This window comes from Crinia signifera, chromosome 3 (genome assembly GCF_055691185.1).
Source record: "Crinia signifera chromosome 3, ASM5569118v1, whole genome shotgun sequence".
Lineage (NCBI taxonomy): Eukaryota > Metazoa > Chordata > Amphibia > Anura > Myobatrachidae > Crinia > Crinia signifera.
In genome coordinates this window covers 275,390,468-275,409,106 of record NC_139219.1, presented here as the reverse complement: position 1 = coordinate 275,409,106, position 18,639 = coordinate 275,390,468, and the positions used below count along the sequence as shown (strand labels likewise).

Here is an 18,639-nt window from a genome sequence, read left to right as displayed (position 1 = left end):
GGAGCCTCCTTTTTATGAGATTATTTTTTAGGCACCATGTAGGTTTCTAGGCACCATAAGATGCTAAAAGTTAGGAACCCCCCCACAAGTGACCCCATTTTGCAAACTACACCCCTCAGGGAATTTATCTAGGGGTATAGTGTACATTTCAAACCCCCAGGGGTTTCACCAATTGTGGTACAACTGGGCTGTGAAAATGAAAAATTAAATTTTTTACACAAAAATGCAGTTCTGGCTCAATTTTTCATTTTCACAAGGAATGAAGGAGACAAAGCACCCCAAAATCTGTGCCCCAATTTCTCCCGAGTACGGCAATGCCTCACATGTGACCAAAAAATACCATTTGGGTGCATGGCAGGACTCAGAAGGGAAGGAGTGATATTTGGATTTTGCAGCACAGATTCTGGTGGAATGTTGGTGGGTGCTATGTCGCATTAGCAAGACCCCCGAAGCACCAATACAGTGGAACCCCCCCACAAGTGACCCCATTTTGCAAACTACACCCCTCAGGGAATTCATCTAGGGCTATAGTGTACATTTCAAACCCCCAGGGGTTTCACCAATTGTGGTACAACTGGGCAGTGAAAATGAAAAAGTACAGATTATTACCTGTTAATAGGCTTTCCTCTACTCCACCATGGCAGCATACTTCTGGGTTTCCGCCCCCTTGGGTAGATATCTGAAAGGAACAAAAAAGACACTGCCCCCTATATAAGGTACCGCCCACCTAGGCTCTGTGTCTTTCATTTTACAAGCTTAACTCATATAATTATTCATATTAAATAACGCACTCAACCCTTTAATTCAGGGCTGGGAAAACGGCTGCCATGGTGGAGTAGAGGAAAGCCTATTAACAGGTAATAATCTGTACTTTCCTCTACCTCCCCATGGCAGCATACTTCTGGGTCTACCCTAGCAGTTTTCTTCACTGGGAGGGCATAAATAATACAATGTAAAAAGAAAAAGGATACTGGTTTCTTTCACCGTATCTATAGTGGTACTCCAAGTCTTTCTTATGACTAGTACACATCTTGTCTTCCACCTTTTTTTTTTTTTTTTAAATTACTGCACTAAGAATTCTTCTTCCTAGTTTTGTGTCTTCAGTAGCCGCCACGTCCACCCTATAGTGCTTGGTGAACGTGTGTGACGAGGACCAGCATGCTGCCTTACACACTTCCTCCAGTGACGCTGCCCCTTTTTCTGCCCACGATGCTGCTAGCGCTCTTGTTGAGTGGGCTTTTATCCCCACCGGAGGATCTAACTTCCTAATCTTGTAGGCTTCACATATGCATGTCCTTATCCACCTGGATATCGTCATTTTTGATGCTCCTAAACCCTTTTTTATTCCTTCTGTAAGTACAAACAGCCTTTTCGACTTCCTCCAGGACTCTGATCTTTTTATATATATCTTTAGTGCCCTACTTACATCCAAATTATGCAGCCTTGCTTCTTTGGAGTTTGCCGGGTTCTTACAGAAGGATGGTAGTATTATTTCCTGATTCATATGGAAATTTGAAACGACTTTCGGTAGGAAATGAGGGTTTGTCCTTAATACCGCCTTGTCTTCAAAAAAATTGAGGAAAGGTTCCTCCGCCCATAGTGCCTGTAATTCCGAGATCCTCCTAGCCGAGGTGATTGCGACTAGGAAGACTACCTTGATAGTGAGCATCTTCAAGGACACCTCTTCTAAGGGCTCAAAGGGTGCCTCAGTCAGCACGTTCAGGACCATATTGAGGTCCCAGGGCGCCAGCGGGTTATGGAACACTGGTCGGATCCGTTTTATTGCTTGCACGAATCTTTGGATATATCTGTTGTCTGCAATTTTCAAATCCAGGATAGCACTTAGGGCCGATATCTGTACTCTCAGAGAGCTCGCTGACAGGTTCTTTTCCAATCCTGCTTGTAGGAACTCAAGAATTGTATTTATTTTCCTCTCGTCTTTGCCCCCTGATTTACAGAAGTATACATACTTCCTCCATGTCCTGTAATATACACTGGATGTTGAATACTTTCTTGCTTTCAAAAGTGTATTTACCACTTTTTCCGAAAATCCTTTTCTTCTCAATGTCCTGGTTTCAACAACCAGGCCGTTAGCCTCCAGTTTTCTGGTTGCCTTTGATAATACCGGCCCTGCTGAATTAGGTCCTTGTAATCTGGCAGTATCCATGGTTCGTCTATTGCCATTTGAGTTAGTCTCGCAAACCACGACCTCCTCGGCCAGTATGGCAGGATCGCGATCACCCTGGATTTTTCTCTGCTTATCTTGCTGATTAGTCTGTGAATGACCGGAAATGGTGGGAAGACATATGCCAGCTCTACCTCTCACCTTTCCGTCAGGGCATCTACCTTCCATGATCCTGGTTCCCAGTGCCTGGAAATGTAACAAGGCACCTTCGCATTCTTTTCTGTCGCTACAGTGGTAGGCCCCATTTCCTCACAATTGCAGCAAACACCTCTGGTGACAGCTCCCATTCTCCTGGGGCTATCCTGCTTCTGCTTAGAGTATCGGCTAACCGATTTTCCTTCCCTGCAATAAATACAGCCTTGAGGTTTACCACATGACTCTCTGCCCATTGTAGTACCTTCGCTGCCTCCATCATCAGGGCTTTGCTCCTCGTTCCCCCCTGTCTGTTCAAGTATGTCACTACAGACTGATTGTCCGATCTTATCACAACCTCTCTGTTTATCAGTAAATCTTGAAACCTTCTGCACGCCATCAGCACCGCCATCATCTCTCTTATATTGGAGTGGTTTCGGCTTGCTTCCATATTCCACTCTCCCTGTGCCATCTGTTGTTCGCACACGGCCCCCCAGCCTCTCTTGCTGGCATCCGTGGTTACTATAATCTGTGTCTGAGTTGCAAACGACTTCCCTTGGCTTAGTCTCTCCATGTTGTTCCACCATCTGAGGTCTGTTTTTGCCCCTTTTGACAGGAGGATTTTTTGTCCCTTGTCTTTTTCGTTTCCATTCCATTGTTCTAGGAAGCATCCTTGTAATGCCCGCATGTGGAACCTTGCACATGGTATAGCCTCTATTGCTGCCGACATAAGTCCTAGCACTCGCATACACTCCTCTGTATGGCTTACGTTCTCTTTTAACATTTTTCTTACTTCCTTGATCAGTTTTTGACGTCTGTCTTCTGTCAGCTTCACACGCATGGATTGCGTATCTAAGACCATTCCTAAATATATTACTTTCTGTGAGGGTTCGAGGTGGCTTTTTTGATAATTTATCAACCAGCCGTGTTCTTTGAGATATTCCAGCACTAATTTTGTGTGCTGGGCTGACCGAACCTCTGATCTTGCCATAATGAGGAGATCGTCAAGGTATGGCCATATCGACACCCCCTGAATTCTTAAGTTGGCTACCAGCACCACTAACACCTTTGTGAATGTTCTGGGTGACGTTGATAGGCCGAATGGCAGAGACATGAACTGATAAGTTCTTCCTTTTAGTCTGAATCTCAGGTATTTTTGGTGTCCCAAAAAAATCGGAATATGCAGGAAGGCATCCTTTAAGTCTATCGTTGTTAGATAGGCTCCTTTTTCTATATCTGGAAGGATGTTTCTGATCGATTCCATTTTGAATTTTCTTGTGTGGACAAAAGTGTTCAACCTTCTCAGGTCCAGTATAGTCCTGAACCCCCCTGACGCTTTCTTCACCACAAAAAACCTTGAGTGCCATCCCTGGTTTTCTTGATGTTTTGGTACTCTTTTTACCACACCTTGGTCCATCATGACCTGTAGACTGCTTAATAACGCTGATCTTTCTTCCCAGTTGCTTGGGACAGGTGATTCTTCCATCCAGTCTCCCGGCAGTTTGATAAATTCTATTTTGTAGCCTGAAGAAATGACTTCTAATACCCACCTGTCCTGGGTTGATTGGCACCAGACTTGTTTGTAGTGTATAAGTCTGCCGCCCACCCTTTCTCTGGCGTCATTGTGTCTGACGAAAGGCAAAGCGGCCTTCTCTGCCCCTTTGGCCACGAAAAGTACTCCTATTTCCGAACCAGGGCCTTCTGAAACTACGACCTGGTCTATATGTCCTGGCTTCCTTATAATCTGTTGTAGAATACCGGAAGTTTTTATTAAACTGCCCTCTTCTCGTTGCCTTATCTTGGGGTAGCCATACGGACTTACCGCCAGATATTTTTGTGATTATTTCGTCTAATTGCTGTCCGAATAGGTATTTGCCTTGGAAGGGAATAGATAACAGCTTATTTTTCGATTGATTATCTGCTGCCCATGGCTTCAGCCAGAGCGCTCTCCTTGTCACTGTGTTGTTTGCACTGGACCTAGCTGCCAGCCGTACCCCATCTAGGGAGGCATCGCACAGGAACTCTACTGCCATCTGAATGTTCTGCACCATTTTCATCAGTTCCGTCCTTTTAATTCCATCTAGCATGTCCGACTCAAGGTCCTGCACCCATGACCTTAGGACCCTAGATGTAATGGCCATGGCTGAGGACGCTTTGATTGCCGCACCAGTCGTCACGTGCTGTTTTCTCAGGTTCATTTCTATTTTACGTTCCATAGAATCCTTAAATACGTTAGCGTCCTCTAACGGAAGTGTTGTCTTCCTTGATATGCGAGCAATCGCTGCATCCACCTTTGGTGGCTCCTCCCATGTCTTAACCTCCTCAGGGTTAAACGGGTACATTTTTTGTACTCTTATAGGTACAGGTACTTTCTTGTCCGGGTGAAGCCATTCTTCCTCCACTATCTCTTTCACAGTTATTGATAAAGGAAACTGCTTCCCCTTTTTCTTTTTATCTTTAAACAGTAAATCTTGAAGTTTTCCTTCTTCCTGCGTATCCTCAATATTGAGGGATTTATTAATGAGACACAACAGATTTTCTAACAGATCTGGGTTGAAGTCAATTTCTTCCTTTTCTTGAAATACTTCCCCCTCTTCTGCTTCCTCCTCTGGTCTGGCTGCAGGCCCTGCTTCTGAGTCATCTGAATCAGAGAGTACTACTCTTCTCCTTTTCGTAGAAGCTTTAGTGCATTCCTTTTTTGCCATAAAAGTATCAGCTAGTGCTGTTTTTAACAGTGAGACCAGTTCCGTCATTTGAGGTAATCCCATCTGTTGTGTCCCTTCACATTTGCTACATGTAGAACCTGAATATTTCTCTGGCAGAATCCTTTTGCACAGCACACACTTCGCTGTATGTAATTTCTTATACTTGGCTTTCCCTTCTGCTTTCTCTTTACTGGGTCCTGCCCTGTATAAGTAAACGCCAAGTCACTAACCATATGGCCCAACAAAAAAGAACCAACACTCCATGTAATGCCTGGCTTACCCTGCATCCGCAGGCTGCTTCCTGTCTTCCTCCATATTAAACTGTCACAATACGCTGTGCTCTAATAGAGAAATGGATACACTCCATCTTAATAACAGTTCCGTCATAATCAGCCATTGCCCCAGCAGCGCTGCTGCTTCCACAGGGCCTTACCTCGTCTGCTGGTGTCAGAGTGCGTCTGCGACAACCTCCTGGGCTTGCAGACTGGTTTTTCAAACCCCGTGCCCGGCGCGTGCGCCTCTCTGTGACGTCAGACGCCACCTCCGTTTCCGGGCGCCGCCTGATGACGCGCTCCGTATACACGCTGCGCTTACCGGCTTCAGCCTGCGCCGTCAGACGCCGAACACCTCGCCGGGCACCTTCCACTCTGGACGCACTGGGCGGCAGAGTCCTACAGCAGACGGACGTCCCAATCCACACTCGGTGGCGGGGGTCCCACAGTCGACATGCTAAGTTCACAACTGCACTGGGCAGAGGAACCAGCTCTTGATCCCTGCAGGGTAAGCCATCCATCTACCCTGAAAGGAAAAAAAAAGACACAGAGCCTAGGTGGGCGGTACCTTATATAGGAGGCAGTGTCTTTTTTGTTCCTTTCAGATATCTACCCAAGGGGGCGGAAACCCAGAAGTATGATGCCATGGGGAGGTAGAGGAAATTAAATTTTTTACACAAAAATGCAGTTCTGGCTCAAAAATTTTCATTTTCACAAGGAATGAATGAGACAAAGCACCCCAAAATCTGTGCCCCAATTTCTCCCGAGTACGGCAATGCCTCACATGTGACCAAAAAATACCATTTGGGTGCATGGCAGGACTCAGAAGGGAAGGAGTGATATTTGGATTTTGCAGCACAGATTCTGGTGGAATGTTGGTGGGTGCTATGTCGCATTAGCAAGACCCCCGAAGCACCAATACAGTGGAACCCCCCCCACAAGTGACCCCATTTTGCAAACTACACCCCTCAGGGAATTCATCTAGGGGTATAGTGTACATTTCAAACCCCCAGGGGTTTCACCAATTGTGGTACAACTGGGCAGTGAAAATGAAAAATAAAATTTTTTACACAAAAATGCAGTTCTGGCTCAAAAATTTTCATTTTCACAAGGAATGAAGGAGACAAAGCACCCCAAAATCTGTGCCCCAATTTCTCCCGAGTACGGCAATGCCTCACATGTGACCAAAAAATACCATTTGGGTGCATGGCAGGACTCAGAAGGGAAGGAGTGATATTTGGATTTTGCAGCACAGATTCTGGTGGAATGTTGGTGGGTGCTATGTCGCATTAGCAAGACCCCCAAAGCACCAATACAGTGGAACCCCCCCACAAGTGACCCCATTTTGCAAACTACACCCCTCAGGGAATTCATCTAGGGGTATAGTGTACATTTCAAACCCCCAGGGGTTTCACCAATTTTGATACAACTGGGCTGTGCAAATGAAAAATTACATTTTTTTTTACACAAAAATGCAGTTCTGGCTCAAAATTTTTCATTTCCACAAGGTATGAAGGAGAAAAAGCACCCCAAAATCTGTGCCCCAATTTCTCCCGAGTACGGCAATGCCTCACATGTGACCAAAAAATACCATTTGGGTGCATGGCAGGACTCAGAAGGGAAGGAGTGATATTTGGATTTTGCAGCACAGATTCTGGTGGAATGTTGGTGGGTGCTATGTCGCATTAGCAAGACCCCCAAAGCACCAATACAGTGGAACCCCCCCACAAGTGACCCCATTTTGCAAACTACACCCCTCAGGGAATTCATCTAGGGGTATAGTGTACATTTCAAACCCCCAGGGGTTTCACCAATTTTGATACAACTGGGCTGTGCAAATGAAAAATTACATTTTTTACACAAAAATGCAGTTCTGGCTCAAAATTTTTCATTTCCACAAGGTATGAAGGAGAAAAAGCACCCCAAAATCTGTGCCCCAATTTCTCCCGAGTACGGCAATGCCTCACATGTGACCAAAAAATACCATTTGGGTGCATGGCAGGACTCAGAAGGGAAGGAGTGATATTTGGATTTTGCAGCACAGATTCTGGTGGAATGAATGGTGGGTGCTATGTCGCATTAGCAAGACCCCCGAAGCACCAATGCAGTGGAACCCCCCCACAAGTGACCCCATTTTGCAAACTACACCCCTCAGGGAATTCATCTAGGGCTATAGTGTACATTTCAAACCCCCAGGGGTTTCACCAATTGTGGTACAACTGGGCAGTGAAAATGAAAAATTAAATTTTTTACACAAAAATGCAGTTCTGGCTCAAAAATTTTCATTTTCACAAGGAATGAAGGAGACAAAGCACCCCAAAATCTGTGCCCCAATTTCTCCCGAGTATGGCAATGCCTCATATGTGACCAAAAAATACCAGTTGGGTGCATGGCAGGACTCAGAAGGGAAGGAGTGATTTTTGGATTTTGCAGCTCAGATTCTGGTGGAATGAATGGTGGGTGCTATGTGGCATTAGCAAGACCCCCGAAGCACGGTGAAATGATGAACCTAATAATCCATAGATGTGTGGTATATTTTAAAACACTCCTTTATACATAGGCCGGGTTTGTCGGGGCAAGTTTCACAGTGGAAAATAGTATCCTTTCTTATTCCCTTTTTATAGCAAACTTTGCACCTTTTTTGTGTCCTGCCCTTTTTTGCAGTGGAGGGGATTTCGTTAGGAAAATGCTGCCCTGGTACAATACGGGGACCAGTACTAGAAGTACTGGGGCCCTCTGCCTGCTGGTTCCCAAATATTAGGCCCTTTATGACTTCCTCTTGAAAGTGCATAAATGTCCCCCTCTGGCTGGTAGAACGGAATAGCACGTAAGCGTTATACAGTGCCATCTGGATGATATACACGGCCAGCTTCTTGTACCAGATTTTTGTTTTCCGCAGGGCACTGTACGGCTTCAGTACCTGATCTGAAAGATCCACTCCGCCCATGTACTTATTGTAATCTAGGATACAATTAGGTTTTGAGGTGTGGGTACTGGTACCTCGTACAGGGACGGAGGTGGTACGGTCTCCGTGAATTGTTGTCAGTATAAGGACATCCCTCTTGTCCTTATATTTGACCAACAACATATTTTCGGTGCATATTCCCCTGCTTTCACCCCTTCTCAGTACTTGGGCAATGTGCGTTTTTGGGAGGCCTCTTTGGTTCTTGCGCACAGTACCGCAAGCTGCTGTACCTCTTGAACCAAGGGCCTTAAACAGGGGGATGCTAGTGTAAAAGTTATCCACATAGAGGTGATAACCTTTATCCAGGAAGGGGTGCACTAAATCCCAGACAATTTTTCCACTAACACCTACGAGGGAGGGGGGGCATTCTGGCGGTTCAATTCTTGAATCCTTCCCTTCATATACCCTAAACCTGTGGGTGTACCCTGAGGTTCTTTCACACAGTTTATACATTTTTATGCCATACCTTGCCCTCTTACTGGGAAGGTACTGGCGGAATTTAACCCTTCCTTTAAAATGTATAAGGGACTCGTCGATACAAATAAATTTTTCAGGGATGTACAACTCTGCAAATTTGGCACTGAAATGATCAATGACCGGCCTGACTTTGAATAGCCGGTCAAAGGTGGGATCATCTCTGGGTGGGCACTGTGCATTATCGGTGTAATGTAAAAATTTAAGGATTGTCTCAAAACGAGTCCGAGTCATGGCCATACGGTAAAGTGGGGTGCTGTACAGAACATCTGTACTCCAATATTGCCTAATTTCTGGATTTTTTACTATGCCCATATGTAACACCAGACCCCAAAACGTCATCATCTCTACTGCATCTACAGGGGTCCACCTAGCAAATGATGACGTGGGGTTTTGAGCAATAAACTGCTGGGCATATAAATTACTTTGGTCCACCATTAAATTTATAAAATCATCAGAGAAAAATAATTTGAAAAAGTCAATTTCTCTGAGACCTGTTGAATCAAATTGGATTCCTGGGATGGCCAAAAACTCAGGAACCTGGGGCTCTAAATTGTCTGGTGGTGGGGTCCATACGGGATCAATCATTTGGGGGGGGTCTCAGCTGCTCTACGGGGGCGTCTTTGAGGGGGTCCCTCATCACTAGAGGAGGAAGATGAGGTTAAGACGAATCCTTCAAATTCCCCGCTTGCATCACTGGCTGTGTCAGAGTCAGAGGCAAGCATGGCATATGCCTCCTCCGCTGAATACATTCTTCTGGATGACTGGGATGACATTTGGGATGCCATTTTTATTTTTGTGTTTCTCTGTAAGTGTAATGTTTCAACATGTGTATAGTGTAGGGGGGGTACAAACTTTATTTCAACACGGGGGGTATGTAGTGTGTAGTGTGTATGTAGTGCAGAAAAAAAAAATACTTTATACAGGAATTTGATCCCAATAAAAAAAAAAAAAAAATTATATCAACCCTGTGCCGAAAATGCTGTTCAGTGATGTACGTCACTGATCAGCGCTCAGCGGCCACAGGACACCCACAAAAGCAACGTGGGTGTAAAAACAATTTTTAAAAAAATAAACCACAGCACTCTCCAAAAAAAAAACAATTTAAAAAAACTGCAGAAAAAAAATTATATCAACCCTGTGCCAAAAATGCTGTTCAGTGATGTACGTCACTGATCAGCGCTCAGTGGCCACAGGACACCCACAAAAGCAACGTGGGTGTAAAAACAATTTAAAAAAAATAAACCACAGCACTCTCCAAAAAAAAAAACAATTTAAAAAAACTGCAGAAAAAAAATTACAGACATTCCTCACTTAACGACCTACCTGTTTACCGACCGCCCGGACTTACGACCCGTTTTTTTTTTAGCGTCCGAGCTGCGACTCCTCGGACTTACGACCCTGCCCACTCGGTTTTACGACCCGCGCGCCTACCCACTCGCAGTTACGACCCGCCCAGACTGTTTAGCGACCCGCGGCGTACAGTACGTGCAGCGTCTCAGCGTAATTTTGACATGGCAGAGAAGAGGAAGAATATGACAGGAGAAAGTGGCAAGAAAAGGAGGGCTATTGATCTTCAGCTGAAAATGAAGATCATAAATGATCATGAAGCTGGAAAGAAAGTGAAAGAGATTGCAAGTGAGTTGGAGCTGGCATATTCAACCATTTCAACAATTTTGAAGGATAAGGATAGAGTGAAGGAGGCTGTGAAAGCATCAACAGGCTATAAAGCCATAATAACTAGGCAGCGGAAAGGCCTCATTCATGAAATGGAGAAATTACTGGCAATCTGGTTTGATGACCACATACAAAAAAGAATGCCACTGAGCCTTTCAATCATTCAAGCCAAGGCACGCAGTATCTTCCAGACTTTGAAGGTGCGTGAAGGGGAAGAATCAACAGGTACATTTACAGCAAGCAATGGATGGTTTCAAAGGTTCCGTCGCAGATTCAACCTGCATAATCGCAGTATCAGTGGTGAGGCTGCAAGTGCTGATGTAGAAGCAGCAGAAAAATTTGTGGATGAATTTGATGAATTCATCAAGGCTAGCAGCTACTGTCCAGAACAAATCTTTAATGTGGATGAAACTGGCCTTTTTTGGAAAAAAATGCCTGAAAGGTCCTACATACACACAGAAGCTAAAACAATGCCCGGCTTCAAGGCTTTTAAGGACAGAGTCACTTTACTGTTGGGAGGAAATGCCGCTGGTTTCAAATTAAAGCCTTTGCTCATCTATCGCTCCCTGAACCCACGTGCATTGAAGCAGATTAGCAAGCACATGCTGCCTGTTTACTACCGTGCAAACAGCAAGGCATGGATGACACAAGCTTTATTTGAAGATTGGTTCATCAACTGCTTCATACCCCAGGTCAAGCAATATTGTCTGCAGAAGGGTGTTCCCTTTCATATTATCCTCCTGCTTGATAATTGCCCAGGACACCCTCAACATCTTGATGATGTAAACCCAAATGTAAAGGTTATGTTTCTGCCTAAAAACACAACTGCTATCCTACAGCCAATGGACCAAGGGGCTATAGCCACGTTTAAGGCATACTATTTGCGCACCACTTTTTCCAAACTTGTATCAGCAACAGAAAATGATGAAGTAACCCTTCGTGAGTTTTGGAAGGCCTACAACATTTTAGACTGCATAAAGAATATTGAAACAGCTTGGAAAGAAGTGACAGAAAATTGTATGCAAGGAATATGGAAGAAATGTCTAAAATCTTTCATGAATAATGACGAAGAATTGGACACAGATGAGCTTGTCGATGTCATAAATCAAAACACTGTGGAGCTGGCTAACAAGCTTAATTTAGATGTGGAAGTGGAAGATATTGAAGAATTAGTGGAATATGTTGAGGGAGAGTTAACAAACGAAGATCTAATAGAATTGGAAGCACAGCAGCACTTGGAAGAGAAAGAAGGAGAAGAAGAGGAAAGAGCAGAAGTAGAAGAAAAGAAGTTCACTATAAAGGGGTTAGCTGGTGTGTTCTCTAAAGTGAATGCAGCTATGTTACAGCTTGAGGGTATGGACCCTAATATTGAAAGGTTCACGAAAGTGGAACGCCAAATGAATGAACTTTTACAATGCTATCGTGAAATTTATGAAGAAAAGAAGGCAAAGAAAAAGCAGACCACGCTGACGGGATTCTTCTCAAAAGCTACACCCAGTAGCACTCCCCCTACAAGTTCTGCAATTTCCTTGCCATCTTCTCCCCTACCTGGGCCCTCAACAACTGCGGGTAACCCTGCTGATGACTCCAATGGTGATGGTATTGTTCTGTAGTCTTATTTTTCTTTGTGTGTTTTCCCTTTGTTTTCATTTACAGTATTTTCTCTATGCAAGTTATGTGAACTAAAAAAGCATGCAAATTAAAGCAAGTTATGTTATGGAAAGTAAAACAACTTGCAAAATAAAACATGCAAATTAAACAAATTAATGTTAAAAAAGCTTACAATCAAAGTACAGTACAGTAAAGCAAGTTATGTTTTAAAAAGTGCATACAGCACTGTTTGCAAAAAAAAAAAAGCAAAGTAAAAGAAGTTATGCAAAGTAAAACAAGTGTCAGTGTTCTTTATTTCTTTATTTAGAAGTGTACAGTATTTCCTTACAGTATTTAGAAGTGTACAGTACAGGTATTTCTTTATTTACCCCCTTTACTTGTTATCATGGGTTTTATATAGGCTCGTTTAACGACCAATTCGCTTAAAGACCGGGTCGTAGGAACGGAACTCGGTCGTTAAGTGAGGAATGTCTGTATATCAACCCTGTGCCAAAAATGCTGTTCAGTGATGTATGTCACTGATCAGCGCTCAGCGGCCACAGGACACCCACAAAAGCAACGTGGGTGTAAAAACAAAACCCCACTGCACTCTCCAAAAAAAAAAAAACTGCAGATCAGTGATGCAGTGATGCAACACTGATTAGCAGTGAGGGGCAGCAGGCACACAACTGTGGGTGCAACCTGACAGGGTATATATATAAAAAAAAAAAAACGCTGGACCCCAAAAAAGGTGCTGATCACTTAGTTTATACTGATCAGCACAAAAGGGGGGCAGCAGTCAGTTGCACAGGCAGCACAACCTTTGGTGCAACTGACAGGTATATATATATATATATATATATATATATATATATATATATATATATATATATATATATATATATATATATATATATATATATATAACCCTGCACCCCCAAAAAGTTGCTGATCAGCACAGATATACTGATCAGCACAAAAGGGGGGGCAGCAGACACAAAATATAGCACTCTCTGTCACTCTCTCTCACTATCTGTGACTCTATGACACTGCAGCAGCAGCACACAGGAAGTCACAAGATCCAGGAAGCATCCAGCTGCTGGCAGCACGCTACCAGCGGTGATCAGGTAAGTATCAGGCAAGGATCAGGTCAGTATATCACGACAGATTGGCACGGTGACCGCTCTGCACGCAATTCCAGACCGGAATGGCGTCTGCAGCGCAGTCACCGTTAGTTTAAATCACGCGCCATGGCTGTGATTGGTCCGTCGGTCCGACGGACCAATCACAGCCTTGGGGGCAGGTGGGGTGAGGTGTGGTCATCACCGGTGACCCCCTCACGCCCCCTCCCACCCGGCGGTGATTGATCCCTGTGTTACCGAGCGTCTGATTCGCCGGTAACACAGGAAAACGCTGCGACTGGCTGTTCACATTGAACAGCCAATCACAGCGATCGCCGACGGGGGGGGAGGCATCGCCGCCCCCCCTGGGCATGCAGGGACATGTCTGCTGTCAGGGACAGCAGACATGTTTAAACTGTCACCGCGTCTATAGACGCGGTGACAGTTTAAAGTCATGACGTATATATATACGTCATGTGTCGGGAAGTACATCCCGGCCATGACGTATATATACGTCAAATGTCGGGAAGGGGTTAAACGATTCAGTTGGAGCTAATTATTTCACTTGATTCTGTGATACCCGCAAAACATGAACTGTGTGGGGTCCTGAGGACCGACTAGGAATCTGTGCATTAGACGACACGCACATGATACAATGTTGCCCATGATTTTTCTTGAACCCCTGGACAATGGTATAGTGCATATACACTGTGCATTTTTGTTTTTACAAAAGATTGCAACAGTGACCACATCCAGTAGTATGCGGTCCTTGACGATAGCCCCAGAATGAGTTGCATGTATGGAGGACAGATAATGTCGCTAATGACCCACAGGAGCGCACATCACTTGCGATATTGTGCATATACTGTACAGTGAACGACATCAAGAATTTGTCATAAGGAATGTTTTTTATCGCTAAATTTGTTTAAAATATCATCTAGTGTGTGTACCAGGCTTATTGTAGTCAGTGATAGTGTTCATTCTAGCACCCTCTATCTTTGAAAACCCATGCAGTTCCTCTTCCCTGCCTGGGGTGTCGCTGTCTGCTGTAGTGCTTCTAGCACAGTGTGGTCTGTATATCAGCACTGATATGCAAACCAAACCTGTGTTAGAAACACCACAGCAGACAGCAACACCCCGGGCAGGGAACAGGAACTGCATGGGTTTTCAAAGATGGCGGGTGCTAGAATGAACACTGACAGCTATTTTTGTTGGAAATTAAAAGTAATAAACAGGAAGTGTGTGCTGGTATTAAAGACGGAAGAGCTCAATTCATTGGTGGGCCCACACACCAGAACGCAGTCAGCATGCCGATGTTTAGTTTATCGATGCAGACATTCCAACAGCCTCCAGAGACTGGCGCCAGATCTTAAAAATGGCCAGAATGCCAATGCCAGATTACAGACATCCTAATTGGTGGGTGTGCTGGGCAGGTTTAGTCACCTTGGGGATGAGGGTGGTTATGCTTAAGCACTAGTGGAGGACTTTGTGTAAGGCTGCAGGGAGGGGGGTTATGTTAGTCACCAGCAGCAAGGCCAGATTAAGGGCCTCATGGGCCTGGAGCGGAAAATGTTCAAGGGCCTGTTATGAGACGTGAATATGAGGCCAGTGCCATGTAGAACACAAATTACAAACCCAAATGTCTCCCTAAATATGTAAAGTACAAATATTACATAATTGTGTAAAGAATAGAAATGCATTTTTAACATTTATGATTTCTGACCATGTGGCCAGCTGGTGTTCGTCATGCTATCATTATGGTGGGCCTATTTCTACGGAGCTGCAGCTCCATCCACCCCATTGTTAATCTGGCCTTGACTGGTGGAAAGGGTTAGTCTGGTCATTGCCATTGCTTTGGCGTGGGTGACAGGGATGTTAAGTATGAAAGAATGATTAGGGTCAGCTAGTGTGGTTGTCAGGGGAATGGGCAGTAGCTGTAACAGTCCAGAATGCCGGACAAGACAGGCTCTATTCATCAAACTGTGCCATTCCGGACCTTGCAGTGTCTCGCCCAGGTATCTCATGTACAGATGGGTGTCGCCACTGGTGGTGGTGCCTATCATCAAAGAGACTAGGAGGGAGAGATTACAGCCTCCCTGTATTGTACGTGGACATAATATAAACCGAAACTGTCTGGACCAAACCCGCACACTACAAGCTCCAGAATGTTTGTTGAACGTATCCTGTCCAGCATTAGGTTTTTTGTTGTTGTTTTTACCTAGTCCCGTGTCAGGTATTGTGACAGGTTCAAGTGCCCATACACTAAAGCAATTCCAATCACAGGTGTTTGAGATCAGGTCTGATTTAATGCACGGTCCTAGGAGCATCAAATCGGAGCCTGAAGATCGCACCTGCTGCACTTTATGCTGCCCATACACTTGTGCGATTGCATTCTATGCGATCTCAGGTTCGGTTTCTCTTGAAGCTCAGCATTCAATAAATCGCATAAAAAAGCATTTTAGTGCATTCGATTTATCGAATGCACCGTTCGATATAAAAAAAGAGGAGGGGCCAGGAAGTGACCAGAACTCTTCAAGAATCACACATCGCCATTTAGAAAAATTGCATGTGCACAAAACAGCATTCGACCGCACATACAGTTCGAGAAATATTATGTGCAGCACATAAGACCGTGAGACGCGACATTCAAGCGGCGTCGAAAGGAACACATTTTGTGCATACAATCATTCGATTTCTCGGCCAAATGAGGTCAAAATCGAAAGATTGTATACAATATCTCACAAGTGTATGGGCTGCATTAGATATATTGCTACAACAAGCCTCTGGCAGGCTTGGCTGGATCTCATACGATACATCGTATGCATAAATACTGCAGGCAACTTCACCGTTCGGGATAATTTAAAATTAGGCTGCTAAAAGGGAGAGTGAAGGGATAAAGGGGGAGGGTAAGTACAGTATACTTACCTGACCCCATATGTATATCCTCAATCGAGAAGCCAGCCTCGGCACCCGTATGTATCCCCGCACACCTTATCCTTCCCCAGCAAATACAAGTACAGCAGCGTTTTCATGCACAACACGCAGCCCTGCCTCCCACCGGTGTATCAGGCGCATGTACGGGCCGGTCCCAGGCTGCGGCGTCCCCTCCTGTACAGCTGTAAGGCCGGGCCCCGGTGTGCTGCCAGGGACCCGCGGCCAGGGGAGAGCACGAGTGCTGGTACCGGCCGAATCACACCCCGGGTTACATCCCAGCTGCTCATTCCCTCACACCGGCTCCAGCGCCAGCCCCGCACCGCGGCTGACTGGCCAACGGTCCTCCTGTGATAGGTCATCCGAGTACACCATGCAAGACGTCTATTGGTGCATCGCTGCAGTGACGTAGCCGGCAGCTGTTTTCCGGTTCCGGTTGGGTACGGCCCGGTTCGGTTCGGCTGCGGATGGCAGAGTCCGGGCTGAGTGCTGGAAAAGACCGGAACCGGATCCAGCACGGGGTGGAGCGGGTGAGATTGTGTATGTCCTTTCTTATAGGAGATGTCCAGTATTCCACACATACAGCACTGATAACAGAGAGCAGTAACTGGTGGCCAGGGGCCCCTCATTCCTTTACACTGACTTGTCACCTCCTCCCTGGACCTGACCATCCCTGTCACCCCCTCTCTGGACCTGACCATCCCTGTCACCCCCTCTCTGGACCTGACCATCCCTGTCACTGACCATCCCTGTCAACTGCTCCCTGGCACTGACCATCCCTTTCACCCCCTACCTGTCACTGACCATTTCTGGCACTAACCGTCCATGTGTCACCCCCTCCCTGACACTTACCTGTCACCCCCTCCCTGGCACAGACCATCCCAGTCACCCTGATATAGACCTGTCACCCCCCTCCCTGGCACTGACCATTCCTGTGTCACACCACTCCCTGACACTGGCCATCCCTGTGTCACCCCCTCCCTGGCCCTGACCATCCCTGTCACCCCCTCCCTGGCACTGACCATCCCAGTCACCCTGATATAGACCTGGCACTGACCATTCCTGTGTCACACCACTCCCTGACACTGGCCATCCCTGTGTCACCCCCTCCCTGGCCCTGACCATCCTTGTCACCCACTCCCTGGCCCTGACCATCCCTGTCACCCCTTCACTGGCCCTGACCATCCCTGTCACCCCCCTGACCATCCCTGTCACCCTCCTTGACCCTGACCATCCCTGTCACCCCCTCTCTGGACCTGACCATGCCTGTCACCCCCTCTCTGGACCTGACCATCACTGTCACCCCCTCTCTGGACATGACCATCCCTGTCACCCCCTCCCTGGCACTGACCATCTTTGTCAACTGCTCCCTGGCACTGACCATCCCTTTCACCCCCTACCTGTCACTGACCATTTCTGTCACCCCCTCCCTGGCACTGGCCATCTCTGTATCACCCCCTCCCTGGCACTAACCGTCCCTGTGTCACCCCCTCCCTGACACTTACCTGTCACCCCTTCCCTGACACTTACCTGTAACCCCCTCCCTGGCACTGACCATCCCAGTCACCCTGACATAGACCTGTCACCCCCCTTCCTGGCACTGACCATCCCTGTGTCACACCACTCCCTGACACTGGCCATCCCTGTGTCACCGCTCCCTGACACTGGCCATCCCTGTGTCACCCGCTCCCTGACACTGGCCATCCCTGTGTCACCCCTCCCTGACACTGGCCATCCCTGTGTCACCCCCTCCCTGACACTGGCCATCCCTGTGTCACCCCCTCCCTGACACTGGCCATCCCTGTGTCACCCCCTCCTTGGCACTGACCATCCCTGTGTCACTCCTTCCTTGGCACTGACCATCCCTGTGTCACTCCTTCCCTGGCACTGACCATCCCTATGTCACCCCCTCCCTGGCACTGACCATCCCTGTGTCACCCCCTCCCTGGCACTGACCATCCCTATGTCACGCTCTCCCTGGCACTGGCCATCCCTGTGTCACTCCCTCCCTGGCACTGACCATCCCTTTGTCACCCCCTTCCTGCACAATCTATACCTGTGTCACCCCCTCTCTGGCACTGAACATCCCTGTGTCACCCCCTTCCTGGCACAGACCATCCCTGTGTCACCCCCTCCCTGGCACTGATCATCCCCTTCATTCCCTCTCTGGCACTGACCTGTCACCCCCTCCCTTACACTTACCATCCCTATGTCACCCCCACACTGAGCATCCCTGTCACCCCCTCCCTAGCACTGACTATCCCTGTGTCTCCCCTGACACTGACCATCTCTGTGTCACCCCTTCACTTACACTTACCATCCCTATGTCACTGACCATCCCTGTCACCCCCTCCCTGTCACTGACCATCCTTGTCACCCCCTCCCTGGCACTGACCATCACTCTCACCCCCTCCCTGACAATCCCTGTGTCACCTCCTTCCTCACAATGTCCTATCGACCCCGTCCTGACACTGACCATCAATGTGTCACCCCCTCCCTGACACTGACCATCCTTGTGTCACAGCCTCCCTGGCACTGACCATCCCTGTCACCCCGACCTTGGCACTGACTATCCCTGTCACCCCGA

General features: G+C 46.7%; 2 protein-coding genes across 3 annotated transcripts in view; both read left to right on the top strand.

The window, feature by feature from the left end:
- Nucleotides 1-10,247: 10,247 nt before the first annotated feature.
- On the top strand, nucleotides 10,248-12,023 carry TIGD1 (tigger transposable element derived 1). The gene has a single exon (XM_083175013.1). It carries the CDS (start codon nucleotides 10,248-10,250, stop codon nucleotides 12,021-12,023), a length of 1,776 nt encoding a protein of 591 aa, XP_083031139.1.
- A 4,406-nt stretch (nucleotides 12,024-16,429) lies between these two features.
- Nucleotides 16,430-18,639, top strand: part of AMMECR1L (AMMECR1 like) — a 33,446-nt gene continuing 31,236 nt past the window's right edge. Inside the window, exon 1 of one of the 2 annotated variants that reach the window (XM_083178088.1) lies at nucleotides 16,430-16,582. The gene's annotated coding sequence lies outside the window, so the exon portion shown is untranslated. Of the gene's footprint in view, nucleotides 16,593-18,639 lie in introns of both variants that reach the window. The other variant, XM_083178086.1, reaches the window with a different exon arrangement.